This window comes from Cynocephalus volans, chromosome 2 (genome assembly GCF_027409185.1).
Source record: "Cynocephalus volans isolate mCynVol1 chromosome 2, mCynVol1.pri, whole genome shotgun sequence".
Lineage (NCBI taxonomy): Eukaryota > Metazoa > Chordata > Mammalia > Dermoptera > Cynocephalidae > Cynocephalus > Cynocephalus volans.
This window is the reverse complement of record NC_084461.1, coordinates 199,887,887-199,910,828: the sequence shown is the minus strand read 5'-3', so window position 1 is coordinate 199,910,828 and position 22,942 is coordinate 199,887,887. Positions and strand designations below refer to the sequence as shown.

Sequence of the window (22,942 nt, the reverse complement as noted above, 5' to 3'; positions counted from 1 at the left end):
TGCCCACACTGCTGCCACCACCACCAACTCCATTCAATTCATCAGCAAAGCATGTTTGCTTTGTACTCAAAATATATTACAAACCTAGGCACTGTTTCTGGTAAGAGCCACCTAACTCCTAACAAAACAATCCTCCTGAGATAACGACAATAAATTCTGGACATATATAAAACACAACTGTATAACGGCATTGGAGAGTGACCAAAAGTAGATGGATAATGGAGAAGGGTCATCAAACAGAAGCTATAAGAGAGGATATTTCTGAAAATAGTCATAGAAAACAAGCTCCAAAATTCTATGTATAAATTCTGTCAAAATCTCTGCTGGATCCCATAATGACACATGAACATGGCAAACTCCAAGCAGCCCAACTATGGCTAAAAGAACTGAAGAAGATTCAGCTGCAACTCACTTCAGAGAAGACACAACTTAGACTGTGAGTAAGCCAAGTTAACTGCCTGATGGAACAAAGTAAAAAATTAACATCCTTTCAAGAAGCATAACAGAGTTCAGAATGTCTACACTATATAAATTACAGTGTTCAAGATACAATCTAAAATGACTCTACATATGAAGAAACAAGCAAATGTTAACATATGCAAGAGAACAAACCATCAACAAAAACCAATCCAATATGACCCAGATGCTGGAATTATTAGACCAGGATTTGAGGGCAGCTATTATAAGTGGACATAACAGAAAGAAAATGACAGAAAATATTCATGTAATGAATAAAAAGATAGGAAATAGCAAAAGAAACATAATAACTATGAGAAGAACCAAATGGAGATTTCGGAAGTAAAAAATAAAGTATCTGAAATAAAACATTCAATGGATGGACATAATGGGTGCCAAAAGAAAAAGTCATTGAATTTGAAGATAGATCCATAGGAATTATCCAATCTGAAGAGGAGAAAATAAAATATTGGGGGGGAAATTGAACAGGGCAGCAGGGGTACATAGGACAATATTCAAAGATCAAACAAACATATAATCAGAGTCCTAGAAAGAGAAGAAAAATAGGTTAAGAAAAAATGCTTTAAGAAATAATAGCCCTAATTTTCCCAGATTTGATGAAAGACATAAATTTACAGATTCAAGAAACTCAGCAAACCCCAGCAAAGGATAAATATAATATCTAAAATCACTCCACTAAAAAGCATAAATTGTCAGAATGAAGAAACAAATAATCAAAACACTTTTATATCGGTCTAAAAGAAACACACTTTACACATAAAGACACAGGTTGAAAGTAGATAGATGGGAAAAGATACATCATGAAAGTAGAAAGTATAAGAAGACTGAGTGGCTATATCTAAATTAATATCTAGTGAAGTCAATTTCAAGACAAAGACTATTACCAGAGACAAAGGGGGACATTTCATATGGAAAGACATAATCATAAAAGTGCATGCTCCTAATAATAGAGCTTCAAAATACATGGAAAAAATTGACAAAAAAAAAAAAAAAAAAAGAAGAAGAAGAAATAGACACTCTATTATCAGAGTTGGAGATTTTAACCCCTTCTCTCAGCCACTGAGAGAACAATTAGATATAAAATCAATAGAGGTGGAGAAGATCTACCATACCAACTACCTTGACCAAATTGATATTTATAGAGCACTACAACTAACACACCTGTGTTTTAAATTTTCCATGGGCTTTACAATAAAGTCTAAATTTGTTATTCTAGCCACCAAAACCCTGTCTCTCTCTTCAACTTAATCCTATCTCACACTATCTGTCCCCACTTCAGTCACTACAACCATACAAGACTAGTCTTTTTTCAGTTCCTTTGACATGCCGAGTTCTTTCCCAGCATATCAGAGGTTCTGTCTTAGCCATGACTTCAGCTAAAACGCTCTCCTCCTCACCCTGCTCCCATCTTCCAAAGACGAGCCTCCTTCTCATTCAAATCTGTTTAAATGCCACCTCCTCAGACAATCTTTGATTCATCAATCTAAAGTGGCCACTAAGTCACAATACATCACATTGAGTTTTGAGTCTGTTTTGAGCAGTTATTATTTCCAGATACATTTCCTGTTTATTTATTATTTGGGTTTTTGTCTGTTTCTCTCAACCAGAACACAGGCTCAAAGACAGGAAGGACTTTGTCTCCTGTTCAACTGAACAATGTCTGGCACAACAATGGTATTTAATAAATATTGGTTGAATGAGTTTAAAAAAACACTATATAGTAACTTTACGCCTGATCTTATATTTATTTTCTCTTTTCCATGATTTATTTTTAAATCTAGGTATAATATATGTATTTTATAAGCTGCCTCAAAATCTAACCAGAACAAGAAAGTATATAAATCAACACACTGTGCATTAACTACATGTCAGGCACTGTTCTAAGTGTATTGCATGTACACACAGCAACCTTATCACCCTAATTCTGTTATCACACTGATTCTTAGCTGAGGAAATGCAGGAAGAGAGAGGCTAGACTGCTTTCTCAAGTTTACACAGCTAGTGAGAGCTGGAACTCTTAACCACCGTTTCATAGCCTCCCACATACCTGAACAGCATATTACATATATTATAGTTTAGAAAGCAATTGTTCACCTAGTATCCTATTTGAATCTCACAATTAGCCCGTGAAGTGAACAGGAGATGATTACTAACCTGATTTTATAGATGAGGTAACTGAAGCTCAGATATTAAGTTCCCAAACTGTGAGCTCCTCGAGAACAATGTAAGTGTATTTGCATTTGTAAGCTCAGGGTCTGACACAAGGTAGATGCTTCAGGGTTTGTTGAATGACTTGGCTCTAACTTGACTCACATGTCACAGCAAGTGAGAGGCACAGCTGCACCTAGATCCCAGCTAGACCTTCTGCTGATGAGTGAAATAATGCTCAAGATGAAAATACTGATTAACCCACATAAGGAGCAAGCTTAGAGTAGAGTATTACATGAGCATTACAGACAACAAACAGTGTAAGAATCAGAGGAGTATGCCATCAAGGAAGACTGGTATAGTTGCACAAACGCACTTGTTAGAAAATGTAGAAACTTTCCATACTAAGCTAGACCTTAAAAGAAGCTAGGCTTTCAGCAAGCTAGGAAGCAGCATTCTAGGCTGGAGAAAAGACACAGTAAAGCAACAGAAAGAATGCACTTGGTAGGTTTGGGGGATGCTAGTTAGCCAGAGTTGGCTAAAGTGGAAATTGTATGTAAGAAAGTAATGAAAGATAAAGAAGGAAAGGTAGGTAATATGTAATAAAGAGATATTTGAATGCCAGGATAAGCAATTAGGACTTCAACCCATAGGAAATGAGTAACTGTTAAAAGGTTGGGGACACAGGAAAGTGGAAATATAATGTACAAAATGTGTTTCAAGATATCTGAAAATAGAATTTTCTAAGGATTGAAGCCATAAAACAACAACCAGAATTAAAGAAGAATCTACGAGATTGATGAACCTGAGGGGTCAGAGGAGAATTACTGATAACTTCAATATTTAAAGGCTGTTCTGATTTAGAGAATTGTACTGAAGCCCCAAGGGTGGATGATATCCTCAGTAAAAGACCATAGAGCAAGTTGCTGAGGAGCTTTGCAGCATTCTCCAGGGGATCATCTGATAAGCCAGCTCCTCACGTGCCAAGCCAGAAGGTAGGTGAGGACAGCTCGGAGGAGACCAGTAAGGAGAAACACCAGTGTTGAAAGTTCCAGTGGAAACACATCAGCAGGAGTCACCACCATATTTGCAGTAAGTGCTGAAGAAATAACAAGTGGATTGCCCATCTATTTCAGCCTAGGACACATCATCTGCTAAGGAAGATTTTTCTGCATTTGACCAGGTGACTTAGTGCATGCTGAAACTGGAGACATGAAGCTTTTAGCAACACAAGAAAGCAATTTTCTCAACAGTTCAAGCTGTGATACTTATCCTGATAAAATGCCTTATTATGATTCAGATTGAAATAATAAGGTCACTTCATACTAATTAAAATCCTTTTGGATTTAGCTTACTTTTCTTAACCTGATGGTAAATGTACATGATAATTTGACCGTTCTTCCTGAAAATACATTAATATAATTTTTTTAGGTGGGGAAATATATCAGGTTTTCACTTATATCAACAAACCAGAAAGAAAGGAATATCTTTACAATTTTCAAGTTTACACAAAGATTAATAACATCAGGCCTAATTATGCTATACTTTCTTTGGACCATTCAAAATGCTTTAGGGTAAAGATGCATCATGATACACAATGTATACATGTATTAAACTACAACTCTGTACCCCGTAAATATGTACAATCAATATGTTTTAATTAAAAAATAAATAATTTTTAAAAAGCAAAAATAAATTAAAAATTTAAAAGATATATCATGCTAATTATAATAGCACATGCCATTTCTTAATTTAACTAAAAATATTTCATAATTTCTATTTTAATTTCTTCTTTGACATAAATTATTTATTTAGAAGTACATTTATTTCCAGGCAGTTAAAGATTTCTTAGTCAACTCTGTTATTAAATCCAAGTTTAATTCTATTTGGTCTCAGCAATTTCAATCTAGAAATTTGTAGAAGCTTTCTTTAGGACTCAGCACATGATCTATTTTGATAAATGTTTCCTGTATAATTTAAAAATGTGATTTCTATTTTTGATGGGTGCCACATTCTATATATGTCAATTAGGTCAAGTTTATTCATTATTTTATTAAGATCTACATCTTTATCAATTTTTTGCCTGTCTGTTCTATAAGCTCTTGAAGGATGTATGGTAATATCACCCACGAGGATTATAAGTTTGTCTTGTTTTATATCTGTCAATTTCTGTTTTCTGTACTTTGAAGTTATACTCCTTGTAACATACAGATTTAAGATTGTGATATCTTTCTCTTGGATTGACCCTTTTATCATTAAGAAATATCTGTATCTTAAAGTAGCATTACCGTGTACCTTTTCTGATATTGGCGTAGATGCACCAGCTTTGTTTTAGTTACTGTTTGTATAACATATCCTCTTCTACCTTCTGTTCAAAGTATGTCTCTTCTCAGCAGTATATAATAGGGTTTTGGTTATTTATCCAGCCTGAAAAACTTAGTCTTTACTTACTTAGTCTTTACTTACTTAGTCTTTACTACTATTACTTAAGTAGATAGATTTATAGTTATCTTAATCTTTGTTTTCAATTATGTTCCCTTTATTCTTTTTTTTTTTTTTTTTTTTGCCTATTTTGATTGATCAAATGTTGTTTCATTCCATGTTTAACTTGTTCCAAGTATACACTTTATTCTTTTGGAAGTTACCTTAGAGATCACAATATACATTCTTGACTGATTACAATTCAATGCAAATTATTACTTTTACTACTTCCCCAAATAACCTTAGAACCTTAAAATATTTTAACTTCATTAACCTTCTCTTGCTTTTTTTTCATGCATTTTGGTTCTAAATACTTTTTACACTCCAGAAACATTACAATATTGTTTTACACTGTCAACATTCATTTATATTTTACATACATACTACCCTTCATAATAGTCTTAATTTCTTCCAGAATCTCCATCTGGGATTATTATCCTTCTGCCTAAAGTATCTCCTTTTAGTATTTTTTGCAATTCAGGTCCACTGTTGACAAATTCCCTCAATTTTTGTGTATCTGAATATATTTTTATTTCACCTTCACTTTTGAAGAAAATTTTTGCTGGAAATAGAATTCCACTTTGGTAGGTTTTTTTCCTTTCTGTACTTTCATGGTCATTTCATTGTCTTTTTGGTTTCTTAATCATTTCTCTTAAGATACCACAGTCAGTCAAAGTGTCGCTCTATTAAAAAGTAATGTCTTCCCCACCCCCACCCTGGCTGCTTTTAAGATTTTCTCCTTGTCATAACTTTCCACAACCTTATATTGATATGCAAAGATGTACTCATTCTTTTCTAAGCTTTTCAAATCTGTAAGCTACTGTCTTTTACCATTTTGTCAAATTCTTAGTATTACCCCTTCATATATTATTTTTTCCCCATTCTCTATCTTCTCTTTCTGGGACTCCAATTCTACATACATTAGACCTTTAAGTATGTCTCATATGTCTTTAATGCTCCTATCTATTTCTCTCTTCTATTCTTTTTATTCTGTGCTTCAGTTTGAGATTGTCTGCTGGTCTGCCTTCCTAAGTATTAATTTTGTCTTGTAACCAATCTACTATTAAACCTAACCATTAGGTTCTAATTTAAATACTATACTTTTTGTTCAAGAATGTCTATTTGATTCTTCATAATAAATTTATGCCAAAATTATCTATCCTTCCATCTATTTTGTCCATATTTTCCTCTATTTTCTTGAACATATTATTTATAGTTTTTTTTAAAGCTCCTGTCAGTTAACTCCAATCTCTGATTAATCTGTGGGTCTCCTTCTATTGCCTTGTTTATAAGTCATGTGACTTTGCCTCTTAGCATATCTAGCAATTCTTTACTATATGCTGAACACTATGGAGTCTTTATATAATGTTATCATCTACCTGCAAAAAAGACAGAAAGAGCTCCCCTTGTACTCTGTCAAGTAGGTTAGGAGGAGGCTCATCACCCAATAAAAGATTGAGCTGGGTTGATTTGCCATTTTTGCAGGGCCCAGTCTGCCTTTGGCATGACTCTGTTTCTAAGCAATGGCCTTCCCTAGAGCACAATGAGAGATCTTTGTCTCCTCAGCACTAGATTCAGTTCTTCCCTTAAGAAGTTTTCAGCTTAGCACTTTGGCCTCCCATCCACTCAGCTTCAAAACTTGGCATGTCTCTTGAGATGACTAATCACATGTTTTGGGTTCCTCCAGCCTCTTTCTTTTTCTTTTCTGGTTTTTCTTGTTTTGTTCTGTTTGTTTGTTTTTTACTCTAGCCCCAGAAACCTCTTTTGGCTTTTTTATCTCCCAGAAGCAGCCAAGCCTGGATTCTCATGTGCCCACTGCACCTGGAACCAATAGCTGGCCCAGGTGAAAAGTAGCTGTAGATTTTCGTTGTCAATAGACCACTCCCTCTAGGGTTTTCATCTCTTGCCTGTTCTGTTTTCAGAGTCCTGCCCCCAGTAGATCTATGTTTCCTAAGCACCATAAGGCTATAGGAAATTTCAATGTGCTTTCCAGAGGCTTCTGGCCTATCTCTTCAGCCCTCTTCCAACCTCAGATTTCACAGAATGTCTTGTGAGGAAAAACAATTATGTATTTGAGCACCCCACCCCACCAAGTCTCCAATTTGTCACTACAGAACAACCAGAAAGCCTAGTTTCTCTTTCAAACCCAGTAGCTAGTTTCTCTTTCAAACCTAGTAGTGGCCTCTGCCTCAGCTTACATCTTCAGAATCGGCCTACTTCTACAGAAAATAAAATGGCTAGTAGTTCTCAATGCACCACTGAATGATTTTCCTTTCTCTGGAATTTTAGTCTAACTATTTCTCATTGCTCCCGTAGCATTGAAAACCTTTAAGAATATGATTTTTTATAACATGCCCAGCTTTTTACAGACATTGTTAGCATCTCTAATAAACTTGATACTATATTTTGCACTACCAATTACTTAAAATTAATTTCTAAATATCTGTAGGATAGTTAGTAGTCTTAACATTTTCCAAAGTACAGTTTAAATATGCTTTTGAAATAAAAGCATCAGTAAAATAGTTACTGCTTACCTCTTCATAAAACTTCACCTGAGGTACAGCTTCATTAATTTCATTCAAACAAAAATCTTTAAATAGCAAGAAACCTAAAGGAAAAGAATAAAAAATTTCAGGGTGGGCAATAAATTGAAATTTTATACTACAGGGTGTTTTTCAAAGTAATTTGTTTATACCTCAACTCTTCCTCCCCTTCAATTTTTTAAAAAAAGGATTTCAAAAAGCTAATAACACCCCAGAAGGAATACTCCAGGTAAAAGAGTACCACATTCCTGGCTTCCTGCTTCAGGGTACCTTTTCTATTCACAACTCCCTCCCACTTTTTAAAAATGCATGATAGACAGTTCTAGTAGTCACCACCACTTGGATCCACTGATCACTACAGTGAGCAAAATAACCAAAGAAATAAGAGATACAGGTAGTATGGTAGTATTGGTAAGAGTACCCATGGAGCTAATAAATACTATGCCCATAGAAACAGGACTAAACTCCCTACAAAGACAGAAGTTGTTTCACAACCTTTCTAGCCCTTTCTCTCACCATTCACTCACTACCTCCAAGTTCTCATAAATACCTAGTGCCAGAGCAGATTACCCATTCCCTGGTCATTTTTGCTCCTCCACAACTCCATGCCTCACTGTTGAACAATCAATACCTTATGCCTAGAATACCACCCCCTCCACCATACCTCAAAAACTCCTAACAATACCTTCAAAATTGAACTCAAATGCTATTTTTGCTGTGAAGTCTGCTCTGATGAGACAGACCATTGCACAGTGCCTGGTACAAGGTAAGAAGTCAATAAATGCCAAACAAATGTCTTCTCACATAGCCTTTCCAACATGTCCCTGTCAAAATATTTACCCCACTCTAATTATCTGATTTATAAGTCTCCCACCCCATTTGCAAACCTAGTACCTAGCTTAATGCCTAACATGGTCAAGCATAGAGGAATGAATGAAGTTGAAGTTGATACCAGACTGAAGGTAAAGACAATTGATTATAAAACTCAAAAAAGTCAAAACAATTAAAGGATTGTTAGCAGAAACAAGTCAGAAGGGAACTGAAGACTCACAAAAAGTCTAAAATGTAAGGAGGAGGTGGACCAGAATTCCCCAGATAGGACTGAGAAAAAGGAAGCAGCTTTGACAAGATTTTAATTACGGTGGGCATAAGAATCTTGTAACTTGTACTTGTCTGTTACTGCTCCAAAAATTCCCCTGCACAGTTCTAGAAACATGACCTTTGAAACTGGTAAATGTTCGTCCACTTGAACTAGAAAAAAATGATGAAGACTACTTAGATAAATGGGCAAAGACAGACTTCCCTAGGGTCAGGAGCAGCCCCTGCAGCAGAAGCACAGCCATGCATGACTTACAGAGAAACTACAGTGACACCGATCATGAAAGAAGCACGAAATCCAAGAAGCAGACAAATAGGAGGGATATAAATCTCTCCCTATCTTTATATCAGTATTTTGATTTTAAATAAGAGTAACGGTTGTCTTTTCATTTTCATTCATTTCAAAATGATTTCTAATTTCCCTTGTAATTTATTCTTTGATTGATTAGTTATTCAGAAGTGTGTAGTTTAATTTCCAAAAAAGTTTGGGGTTTTCAGATATTTTTCAGATACTGACCTCTTGTTAAATCTATCTACATGAGTATTCCACGGCCCTTAAAAATTGTGCATTCTGCTCTTGTAAGGTGGAGTGTTTCATTAAAAGTAATAAAAACACAATTAAGCCAAGTTGGTTGATAGACCATCCTCTGAATCCTTAAGCCAAGTTGGTTCAAGACCATCCCTATGAATCCTTACTGGATGTCTGTCCACTTATTCTATCCATCATCAACAGAGAAGTGTTGAAACCTCCATTTGTAATTGCAGATTGTACATCTTTTTTCAATTTTGTCAGTTTTTGCTTCATTTATTTCTTTTTCTATTTTTGGAAGAAAAAACTAAAATGAGAATTTGAACTTAGGTATTTTGATCATACTAGAGATGTTTCTGAAACATCTAAATGACAAAATGAAATACCATAATACCACACATGGACCTCTGGCTTTTGGAATCAGATGCAAAAACTCTTCACCATAGCCTAGTCACGATTTTCTTCTCCAGCCCTATCTTATAGAGCTCTCCTTGAGCTCGCTTCACATAGGCCAAACTTCTGTGCTTTAGTTTCTCTAACACCAAGCTCACTCCTTTTTCAGGGTTTCTTACCTGCTGACCCCACTTTTTAGAACACTCATTCCCTGGATCTTCTGGACTTTGACAGCTCAGCTCAAACATTCTTTCACATCCTTCTATGATTTCCTTCTATGATTCTCATTCATTCTCTCCCTCTCTTATATCTTGTCTCTAAATCCACTCACACACACACACATACACACACATACACACACACACCACTTTGTTTATAGCACTTATGATTATCAAAAATTATCATATGCATATGTTTATTTCTTTGTTGTCTACCTCTCCCACTACACTATAAGCCACAAACAGGCCATGTGTTTTATTTTCTATTGTGTTTGCAGCAACAAGAACATTGATTATGATATAGAGAGCACTCAGGAGACAGAACAAAGAAAAAAGGTGGAAGAGTAGGGGGGAAGGAGGAAGAAAAAGGAGTAAAGGAAGAGGGAAGATGAGAGAAGGAGGGAGTTGAATGAATGAACATCATAGAATGTTAGAATGTTTTCACCTACTTTTTTAATGGAATTTCCTTTGTCAATGTGTAGAATAAGTGAAGGGATTCTGTTAACTTACTATGGAAAAAACAAAACAGTATTTTCTTCATGTCTACACTTAAACTGAAGTTAAAATAGAGTGGCAAGAAGAAAGACATTTTGCCTTTTGGCTAAATCCTAGATCTTTGTGTTCCAAGCTGAAAGCAATTTACCTTCATCAGCCTTAAATTAAAAAGCAAATGAAGCATTACTTAGAGCAAAAACTAAAAGGCAAAAATAAGGAAATACTTTTCCTAATAGGTTCACTTTATCATTGCAATTTCTCCAAATTTTAAAGAATAGGAAATAGTGTCTGAACACCTGCTTGCTACATAACTACAGAATGTGTTTACATTGTTTCTATATTTGAACTACCACATATGACCTGGATATTCACAACCTTTTTAGTGTACATAAACATGCAGGAAAGGCAGACTATTCCAACTTGCCACCACAATATTTCATAAAACCTAGTAGAAAGAATTATGTTGCTTTTTATAAAATATCAATGAGTTAAGAGCTTTTAAAAGTATTAAATATAAGGGGTTTCTATGAGAAATTTTGAAATTTAACCTTCTAAAAATTAGAGAGGGGGAAAGAGAAATATGGAAAAAAATTTTATAAGAAATAATACTGTCCTCAGTTTTTCCAAGGAGATTAAAACACAGGGAAGGAGAGTAAATTGCATAACTGCTAAAGCTTCCTACCGAAACTCAGAACCATTTACTGTGTCACTAAGAGCCACTGTGTTGTTCACTGGGGATGCAATAGTGAAGACAGCTTTTTTCCCATAGGGGTTTATGGATTAGGGTCAGAGATAGACAACAAAGAAGTAAACAAATATAACATAGTAAAGGACATAACAAAACTGAATATGATGCTGAGATAGATGATAAAAAAAGAAGACGTATTTCAGATAGTATGGCGAATTATACCCTTTGAACTGTGAGATAAAATACAACACGTCAGATTAGAAAAGGCTAGAATGTGCAATCTTACTCCTTCTATTCAATATGTATTGGAGGTCTCAGACAGTGTAATAAGGTAAGAAAAGGAGATAAAGGTTATTCAAATTGGAAAGGAAGAATTAAAACTGATTCTATTCATAGACAACCTGGTTATCTACATGGCAAATCCAATCTAGAAAGTAACCATTAGCATATATAAGTGAATTTAGCAAGGCCACAAAATACAAGGTTGCTAGATAAGAATCAATGAAATTCTTATATACTCACATAGTAAATAAATCGAAATATACATTGTTTATGAATTGAAAGACTCAGGATTGCTTAGATGTTAATTCTCTACAAATTGACCTATAAATTCAATGCAATTCCAATCATAACTCCAACAGGCTTTTCTAACAAAAACTGACAAGCTGATTCTAAAACTTGTATAGAAATGTAGAAAGCCTAGAATATTAAAAACATGTTGAGAAAGAAAAACAAAGTTTAAGGACTTACAGTATGCAATTTCAAAACTCATTATTTAGCTACATTAATCAATACATTGTGGTACTGGCATAAGACTAATCAATGGAAAAGAATAGAGGGTCCAGAAATACACCCAAATTTATATGGTCATTTAAGTCTTTTCAACAAACGGTGCTGAAAAAACTGATATCCAAAGCGGGGAAAGAAATGAAAAGAATTGTTACTTTGCACCTTATAAAGAATTAAATTAAGAATGATTATAGAACTAAATGTAAAGGTTAAAATTATAACACTTCTGGAATATATATAGAATATTTTCACACAAAATATTTATGCAGATTTCTTAGGCAGGGTACAGGAAGAAATTATAAATTATACTTATCAAAATTTAGAACTTCTGCTCATCAAAAGACACTTTTAAGAAAAAAGACCAGCCACAGGCTGGGATAAAATATTACAAAACCTAAATCAGAAAAAGGCCTTGTATATATACATTCAAAGAAACAAATAAAATCCCTTACAAATCGATTTTTAAAAGAAAATCAATTCAATAAAAGAAAAGACAAAAAATTTGAAAATAAAGATTGAACACTTCACAAAGCAGGAGAAATGAATGCTCAATAAGCACATAAAAAGGGTTCAACATCATTGGTCCTCATGTAAATGTAGGTTAAACCACTGTGAGATACCACTTCCCAACCCCTAGAATGGCTAAATTAAAAAGACCGACAACACCAACTGTTGGCAGGCATGTGGGGCAACCATAACTTTCAGACGTTGCTAAGGAGGATGTATAATTCCTGGGCTCCTCATGCTTCTGAATCAACAGGCAAAGAAGGGAGTTACTGAACTAGCTGAAGTGATTAATCCTGACTACCAAGGAGAAATTAGATTTTGACTCCACAATAAAGGCCTGGAGTCACGAAGCCAGAGAAACAGGAGTTCCATTGTCCAAGGGCAAGAGAAGATGGATGTGCCTGCTCAAGAAGTGAGAAAGAGAATTCACCCTTCCTCCACATTTCCTGTGGGCCCTCAATGGATTGCATAGTACTCACCCACTTTGGTGAGGCCAAGTCTCTTTACTCAGTCCACTGACTTAAATGCTAATCTCTTCAGGAAAGACCCTCACAGACACACCCAGAAATAAGGTTTTACTAGCTATCTGGGTATGGCTTAACCTTGTCAAGTTGACATCTAAAATTAACCATCACAATAAATAAATGTCAAACAATTTGCTAGTCAAAAGATACCAAACACAAAGAAGTGTATACTGTATAATGCTATATATATATGAAATTCTAGAAAAGGCAAAACCAATTTATGCTTTAAAAGAATCAGAGAAGGGCTTGCCTCCGGGGGTATGAAATTGGGAAGAGGCATGAGGAAACTTTCCGGGGATGGAAAGCCTCTTTTAACAGAGGCTGGGGTTATGTGGGTTAATGAATTTATCAAAATTAAATTGTGTACAGTACTGTAAGCAAATTTACCTTAGAAAAGAACTGGAAACAAATATTAACTAGCTCATTGATTTGCTTTTCACAGTAGTATGAGTTAGTAGTTCAGAAACTACTTACACTGTAGTGTGTTCTAGGCTTATAAAAATGAGTGAATACACTTAGTGTAATGGGAGCCTTCCTGGAGAAGAGAGTTAAAACATGGAAATAGAATGGAATGTAAACTGTAATACTGGATTGGAAAAGGAGTATCTATCTGAACTCACTGTTTCTGATTGACAGATATGTACAAACACACACACACTTATTTCCTTGCTCTGTTCATTGAGAAGATCTAGAAGCAATGTCACACCAACAGCAAGGGGCACTTGAAGTGCCAAAATTTTTGTTTTGTTTGTTTGTTTGTTTTGGATAGATGATGTAAACACCATGTTAAGTGAAAAATTAAGAAACAATGGATTTTGTAGCACAATAATATTTTATGTAAAGTATAAGCACATGCTTCAAGAGAAATGGGAAGAGGGAAGTCTTTTCAACAAATGGTGCTGAAACAACTGGATAAATGTATGGAAAGAAAAATGAACCTCAACTCTTTACCTTGTATTATCATAAAAATTAACTATACATGGGTCATGGATTTAAACACAAAAGATTAAAGTATAAATCTTCTAGAAGAAATACAGAAAAATATCTTTATAATATCTTTACGAACTTAGGGAAGTGTAGGCAATGATTTCTTAGCTAGAACAAGAAAATGAACAAACAAACTCTGATACAACAGACCTCATTAAAATTCAAAATGTCTGATTTATCAAAAGACGCCATTAAGAAAAAGAAAAGGCAAGCCATGGACTGGGAGAAAATATTTAATGTAAAAAATTTAAAATATCTAAAGAAGTTCTAACAATCAACAATAAAAATATTAACAATGCATTTTTTTAAGTGGGCAGAAGATCTACACTCTTTATAAAAGAAGACATACACGTGACCAATAAGCACAAGAAAACATACTCAATATCATAAGTCATCTAGGAATCATAATTAAAATTACAATGAAATATTGTTACACACCCCCTAAGACAGAATGTTCATACATTACTGGTGGCAGTGTACAATGGCACAAACACTTTGAAAAGCAGTTATTAGTTTCTTATTAAGTAAAACATATACCTCCCTAATGAACCAGCAATTCTACCCCTGACTATTTACCCAAAAGAAATTTTTTTTAAGGACAGATTTTTTATTTTTATTTTTTTTAAGGATATGCACATTTATTTCTTCAAATAACAAATACATAACCTGAATAACAGATGAATAACAAAATACTCTACAGAAAGTAGGGCTTCAATTTTTCACAAAAAGTGGAGATGTAAAACATTAAAATTTACACATTTCATCTTATAATCACTACAATTATTTGAAATAGCTCCCTAAAGTCTTCCAAAAGCATGCAAATATCAAATTATTTCAACAGAGGAAGATGAATAAACTTTACAAAGGCAAATTAATTTTTAAGCATATCAACAAGTACATTTGATAAGAAATCAAAACCAGAAATTAAATATCTAAGTTTGGCAAAATAAATTGCATTAAAAAATGAATAAAACAGAATATAAACACAAGAACACTTCAAAAAGTTTGTAGGGAAAAAAAAAGTTTTGTGGAAAAACAGAATTGAAAGATAATGGAAATCTTTCCATGACCTTTTTGTTTGTCTGTTTGTTTAAATGTTTCCTTTAAAAAAAAAGACTAAGTTCATAAAAAGTATGTTCTCTGACCACACTCACAGAAAGAAATTTAGGAAACTCACAAATCTGTGGAAGTTAAACAATATTCTCCTAAATAAACAATGGGCAAAAACGGAAAAATCACAGGGAAATTAGAGAGTACTTTGAGATAAAGATCAAAGCACAACATATCAAAATTTACAGGATGCAGGGCTCATGCAGTGCTTAGAGGAAAATTTATATTTGTAAACATTTATATTAAAAATAAGAAAAAATCTCAAATCAGGAATGTAAACTTCTACCTTAAGAAAATAGAAAAAGTAAGCAAACTAAACCAAAAGCAAATAGAAGTAAGAAATAACAAAGATAACAACAGAAATATATGAAACATGGAATTAAAAAATAGAGAAAATCAACAAAACCAAAAGCTGATTCTTTAAAAAGATCAACAAAAGTTGCAAATCTTTATCTAGACTGATCAAGAAAAAAGAGAGAGACCAAAATCACTAAAATCAGAAATAAAGTAAGGGCATTATTACATTCTCACTATGGTTTTTTGTGGTGGTAAGATTTAGTTTCTTTCTCTCATTTGCATTTTTGTGTTACCAGTGGGTTTCATTCTTTCTTGTGTATTTGTGATAATGATTATCATTTTTCAGATTCCAGATGCAGGACTTCCTTGAGGACTTCTGGTAGGGCTTGTCATGTGATGGTAAACTCCCACAGTTTTTATTTGTCAGAAAAATGCACTGTTTTTCCCTCATTTCAGAAGGATAGCATTGCTGGGTATAGTTTTCTTGGCTGGCAGTTTTTTTCTTTTAGTATTTTGAATATATCATCCTATTTTCTTCTGACCTGGAGAGTTTCTATTGAGAAATCTGCGGTTAGTCTGAAAGGGCCTCCCTTATAGGTGACTTGATGCTTTTCTCTTGCCTCTTTTAAGATTTTCTCTTTGTCTTTGAGCTTTGACAACTTGACTGTAATGTGTCTTGGAGAGGATCTTTTTTGGTGTGAATCTGTTTGGGGATCTTTGAGCCTCCTGGATCTAAAGGTCTGTGTCTCTTCCTATGTCTGGGAAGTTTTCTGTTATTATTTCATTGAATAGGTTTTCCAAGCCTTTTCCTTTCTCCTCCCTTCTGGAACACCCATGATTTGAATATTTGTGCACTTAAGGTTGTCTTCTAGCTTTCTTAGATTTTTTTTCATTTTTTAGCATTCCCTTTTTTTTTTTTTTTTTTTTTTCGGTCCACATGGGTTATTTCAAAAAGACTATTTTCAAGATCAAAAATTCTTTCTTCTGCTTGTTCTAGCCTGCTGCTTAAGCTCTCAGTTGTGCTTCTTTCAGTTCCATGAGTTCTGCTACATTCTTTTTTAAGGTATTAATCTCTTCATAAATTTCCTCCTTCCTTTCCCGGATTTTTTTTCTCATTTCATTATGTTGTCTAACTGAGCCTTCTCATATCTCTGAGAATTTCCTTAAGATTGTTGCTCAGAATTCCTTCTCAGTCAGTTCAAGGGTTTCCTGCTCTATAGGGTCTGGTACTTGAGAACTACTGTATTTTTTTGGTGGTGTCATATTTTATTAGGTTTTTGTATTTCTGGTATATCTATAGTAATGTCTGGTCATCTGGTAGAGCAGTTGCTTCTTCTGTCACACTAGGATCAGCAGCACTGCATGTTAGATCTCATGTCCTAACTTTCCATGTGAACTAATTAATAAAAGGTATTAGATTTCTCTAATATTAGTACATTTTTTCAAGTTTAAAAGAAAAAAGGCCTTGGATTAATCTCCAGAATTTCTTTAACTCTATTTCTCTAAATAAAATAAAATGAATCAAATTATAAAGTTGTGGAATGAATGGAAAAGAACACATAAATGTAACTAATAATCATGAGGTCAAAGAGAAAAAGAAAATGAAATGAACAGAAGTGAGTTGGCTAGTAGAAGACCTTAAAAGCTAGGGACAAGCACCTAGACAGGAAGAGAAGTCAGTGCCATGATGGTTCAAGAATAAAAATTAAATTATCCAAAGAGCAGATGGTGAATGCTTACTGTAATAATGCTGTATGGGATAACAAAAGCCCTATTGATCAAATTATCTTTAATGCATCTTCTTGTACCATTTCAAAAGTTGGTCGAGAAGCATTCAAATACAATATGAAAAATGAACTATTTAAAATATTGTCTTTAAATATTAGAATCAACCTTTTTCACTGAGAGATAATAGAATCAAAAGAGCCCTAAATTATAATTTGAGAAATAAACTAATTAAATAGATTTATTCTTATAGTGCACACCCACTATTGGTAAAGTATTTTTATATATTAGCAATGAACAACGGGAAATTTAAATTTAAACAACAGTACAATTTATAATAACACCAAAAAATGCAATACTTAGGAATAAATCTAATCATATATGTGCATAATTTATATGCTGAAAATTATACAATACTGATGAACAAAATTAAGAAGCTCCAAAAAAATGAAAAGAAATTCTGTGTTCATGGATTGGAAGACTCAATATTGTTAAGATATCAATTCTCCCCAAATTAATGTATAGACTTAACACGATTTCAGTCAAAAATCCAGTAATAATTTTTGTAAAAAAATCAATAAACTGATTCTAAAATTTATATTTAAAAAAGCAAAGGAACTAAAAATCTTTTTTTTTTTGAAAAAAGAATAAAGTTAGAAGGTTCATACTATCTGGTTTCAAGACATATTACAAAGCTACAGTAATCTGGGCAGTATGCTGTCAGAGCAAAAGATAAACACATAGATTGGTGAAACAGAATAGAGTCCAGAAATATAGAACATAGTCTAGAAATAGATGCACACATACACAAGCAACTGATTTTGGACCAAGGTGCAAAGGCAATTCAACGAGGAAAAGAAAGTCTTTTCAACAGTTGACCATCTATGTATAAAAATAAGTGACCCTTACAAAAGTTAACTCAAAATGTATCACAGACTTCAGTGTAAATCTTCAAACTATAAAATTTGATGATAAAAATATACAAGAAAATCTTTGCAATCTTGGATTTAGCAAAGATCACTAAGATCCAATATGACCTATAAAAGAAAAATTGACAAACTGAATTCCATTACACTTTAAAACTTCTGCTCTTCTAAAGAAAATGCAAAGACAAGCCACATATTTGGAGAAAATACTTGCAAAATATATATCTGACAAAGGACCCATATCTAAAATATATGAAGAGCTCTCAGAACTTAATAATAAGAACACAAAAAATTAAAATTAAACAGAAAAAAATGTTTTCAGCAAAAAACTTGAACAAACACTTTCACCAAGGGAGATATATAAATGTCAAATAAGCCCATAAAAAGGTGTCCAGCATCATTAGTCATTAAGAAAATGCAAAGTAGTCTACGGCCATACCACCCTGAATGCGCCCGATCTCGTCTGATCTCGGAAGCTAAGCAGGGTCGGGCCTGGTTAGTACTTGGATGGGAGAAAATGCAAAGTAAAACCATAATGAGACATTACTATATACTTTTTAGGGAGGAAGGGAGGAAGGGAGGAAGGGAGGAAGGGAGGAAGGGAGGGAGGGAGGAAGGGAGGGAGGAAAGGAGGGAGGGAGGGAGGGAGGGAGGAAGGGAGGAAGGGAGAAAGGGAGGGAGGGAGGGAGGGAGGGAGGGAGGGAGGGAGGGAGGGAGGAATGAAGGAAGGAAGGAAGGAAGGAAGGAAGGAAGGAAGGAAGGAAGGAAGGAAGGAAGGAAGGAAGGAAGGAAGGAAGGAAGGAAGGAAGGAAGGAAGGAAGGAGAAGAAAAAGAAAAGAATTTTGGTGAGGGTGTGGAACAACTGGAACTCTCATAAACTGCTAGTAGAAATGCAACTAGTACAGCCTCTTTGGGAAAGTTTCTTTAAAATTAAACACGCATTTGCTATTTGATGCAACAATCTCACTCCAAGGTATTTACCCAAGAGAAATGAAAATGTACATTCTTATTATAGTCAAACAAACATCTGAACACAGCTATTTATAGTAGCTTTATATACACTATCTAAAAACTGGAAACAACCCACATATCCTTCAATTGGTGAACGACTAAACAAACTGTGAAGTATCCATGCAATGGAACACTTGCTCAGCAACGCAAAGGAATGAACTACATGCAACATGACAGTCTCATAGGCATTATGCTAAGTGAAGGAAACCAGACTCAGAAGGCTACATACTGAATGATTTCACATACATGTCATTCTGGAAAAGGAGAAACATTTAACATAAATAGAGAAAAGATCAGTGGTTGCCAGGAACTGGGATACAGGGTATGGGTTGACTATGAAGGGGCAGTAGGAAACTCTGGGAGGTGATGAACTGTGCTATATCTTGATTTTGGTAGTAGTTACATACTTTACGCATTTTTCAAAAACCCCTATGGGGGGAATTATACATCTCAATGGTGAATTTTACTTTACTTAAATTATACTTTGAAAAACCTGACCTCCCCTCAAAAATTGGCATGAAGGAAGAAAGAAAAATAAGATTAGGTACATACAGTTAAGCCAGGAACAAGGCTCAAAAGACATTCCCAAGTAGTAGCTATAAGTGGGCCACAAATTGAGATCTAAAATTTCTAGAAGCTAATGCCTTGATCATTTGCATAGTTCTCAATGTCTATAGGATATTTTTCATAAACCACAAGTTTGTATGGGAGATAAAATTATTCACATATACAGGTATGGGACTAAAATAGCTCATTACAAAGGTCCCTGGTAATGCAGAGGTCATAAACAACTACTGTGACATGTCCAGGATACACAATATTCTTTTCAAGTAAAAATAAAGGAAATTGTAAATGATAAATAAAAAAGCAAACTCATAAATAAAGGGGAAAAGTACACAGATATAAAAACTGAAAACTCCTATGTCATGTCTCTCCTGGCTGACCTACATTCCCAATCAATAATTCTCCCTTTCATTTTTTTCCAAATTCTAATAGGAGTAAATAAATATTAATCAAAATAAGTAGTTGGTTAATTATATTCATTTCATGTAAAACTTAACTATATTTATTTTTATTTAATTCTACTTAACCAAGAACTTTTACTTCTTGACTTAAAACTTTACAGAAGGATAAAATTATTAATGAAATTAATTTAGGAATATTGTAAACAGTTAGGTCTTCTTCTTAAACCCATGTTATCCATCCTGCCCCCAATTTAAATTCAGCACATACATGTTCTTCCAGAGTATCAATAAAATATTCTTAGATTAATTAATGGGATCACTCATTTAGATAAAGAAGAAATTTGGGCCCCTGAATATAGAGAGTCCAGTAGACAAAAGTACAAATGATAATGAATGTGGCCAAAGAAAAATCCATGGAATGTTCCAAGCAATTGGCTCTTCACTCAGAAAAGAACAAATAAACTTGGACTGGAGGAAAATGTGAGAATATAGTAGCAAGAAAATTGTTCTAAACCCCTCCAATAGTTGCATTACTTTCAGTCTTTTAAAACCATTTCATTATGTTGTGATAAAAAAGTAAAAATTTTCTGGCTATGTCACCATGCTAATATTTTTCCCAGATTGCATTCAATTTTTTCATTTATCACAGTTTTGTGCACATCTGACAATAAACAGACAATTAAAATAAAGAGAGATTTAAAATAATCTAAAATGAAATAGAAATATTATTCAATAAACCATCTGAAATATATTTCCCGAAGACTTCTCTAAGAACAATTATTAAAATAAGCATTATGGAAATTAGGGTATGAGTATACATCTCAGATCAAACAAGGCTAGGACAAAATGAGGGATGGGGTAGGGGGCGCATGCTGACCATAATTTTAACAAGGAACAAACAGAATAAGAGTCAACTGACACATGTTTGTTTGCTCTGTGATGATTCATGAGGCTATGAACTCATGACCTGAGCACTTTTCTACATGGATGTTATACTCATATTTCAATAAAAGTTTATTGAAAACAAAAGAGAATCAACCAATAAGTATTTATGGCATGATATTATAAGTGTAAAATGAAGGGCTTCTCAAAGCAGTGATAATCTGATTGGAGATACTGATAGACACACATAAAAAGATAACATTTAATTGCTTTGTTTTAAGTGCCAAATTCATTTTGTAGAGGAGAGATGCTAAAATGTCGACAGCATTACTTCCTTAGATTATAGCAACAGCATCCTCCTTAGACTCCCAGCCACTGGCTCAGTTTCCTTTTGATTCATCCTTCATACTGCTACTCAGATCTGATCATGGCATTGCCCTGCTTTCAAATTTTTCATTGGTGCTGCATAGAATGTTGGATAAGACCCAACTCCCTGCTAACATATTGCAACACACATCAGGCTCTGCTCTGACGCCTCTCCCTCAGGAATGCACAGGCACCACACACTACCTGCTCACCTCAGCCAGTTTCAAGCACTAGTAGCTCAACATGCCATATTTACCATATATCCAGCCTTTGATCTTCACCTGTGATCCTCCTCTCTCAGCACCCACTCTCTATTGGCTAACCACCTGGCAATTCCCCGCCATCCACTTTATCTACCTCTTACTTACAATCCCCCCCTCCCCCCGCCCTTCCAGACTTCACCTGGTTAACGCCCACGTTACCATCAGGATTTCCACCAGGCATTATATAAAGCAATAAACTTTGAATGACACCCCTCCCCCAGGCTAGGTGGAGCTGTCCCTCTTCTGTGCTCCCATAGCACTGAGTTCCTAACATCTTCAAGACTTAGCCCACTATGTGGCAACTATTTTTTATTTTATAAATGAATAATATGGTTCAATTTTTTAAAAATATATTAAAAGGTTTAAAGTGAAAAGTTTTGCTCCCATCCCTGCCCTTCCTCTTCGCTGTCACATACCACCACCATTACCCCCAAGGTAGCCACTGTTACTGGTTTCTCACATCTTTTCATGGAAGTGGTGAAAGTCACTTCTGGACTGAAATTGTTAAGAAATCAGTGTGATGACTTCACCATCTTTTCCCCAGCTAGATGCAGAGGACTCCAAGACCTAAGGAGATAAGCACTACTAGATGGAAAGAGCTTAATACATAGAGGAAAGCTTCACACTAATCTGAAATATCTGCCCTGAACTGTTACCAAATGGGAACGAAAATTCTGTGGGTAAAGCCCTGACATTTGGGGGTTTCTTTGTTATAGGAACTTATGCTACCTTCTAATACAATGTAAAGTCAAGCACAAATAGACCTTTGTTTTCCACCGCATTATATGCACTAAAGTCCACATCAGCCTTTTGTCCATAACACTATACCTTGGAGATCTTTCTACAGCAGTCATGAAGAGCTACTTAATGCCCTTACAGTTTCATGGTATGGAGCTGCAACATCATAATTTCCATAACTTGTTCTCCAATGGTGAACATTTGGGTTGTTCCAAATATTTTGCTTTTACAAAATTGCTCCAATAAATAACATACATCATTTCTCATGAACAAGTATACTTGCAGATTGCATTCTTCAGAGTGAAACTTCTGAGTCAAAGGTTATATAGACATTTTGTTATTTTAATAGGCAGCCAAATTAGCCCCCATGGGGTAGTACCTATTAATCCCACCAGCAATGGACATAAGCATGCCTGTTTTGAAACCCACACCATGTTACTAAACCAAAGCCATGTTACTAAACTTTTGGACTTTTTGCAAATTTGAAAGATAAAAAAATAATAATATTTCAGAGTAACTTTAATTTTCCTTTATCTTATTTTTGAATAATGTTGAAAATCTTTTCTTATGTTTAAGGTCCACTTCTTTTTCATTTTTAATAACTCATCTTTCACTAGCTTTTGCCTATATTTACCTTGGATTATGGGTCTTTTGCTCATAAGTTTCTAGGGCTTTTCTGTATTGGGTTTGCCAGTCAGTACTGCTGCTCTAGGGATCCTTCTGGCTCTCCACCTCTCAGGAACTTGGTGGGGTAGACCCTCTCGCGTCTGGATGATCCATGT

General features: G+C 34.5%; 1 protein-coding gene across 1 annotated transcript in view; it reads right to left on the bottom strand.

The window, feature by feature from the left end:
* The window catches only part of GRK3 (G protein-coupled receptor kinase 3), a 138,098-nt gene that overhangs the window by 65,260 nt on the left and 49,896 nt on the right, over positions 1–22,942 (bottom strand). The window contains exon 3 of the mRNA XM_063086772.1: positions 7,641–7,714. Coding sequence (XP_062942842.1) covers positions 7,641–7,714 — 74 coding nt within the window. The remainder of the gene's footprint in view (positions 1–7,640; positions 7,715–22,942) is intronic.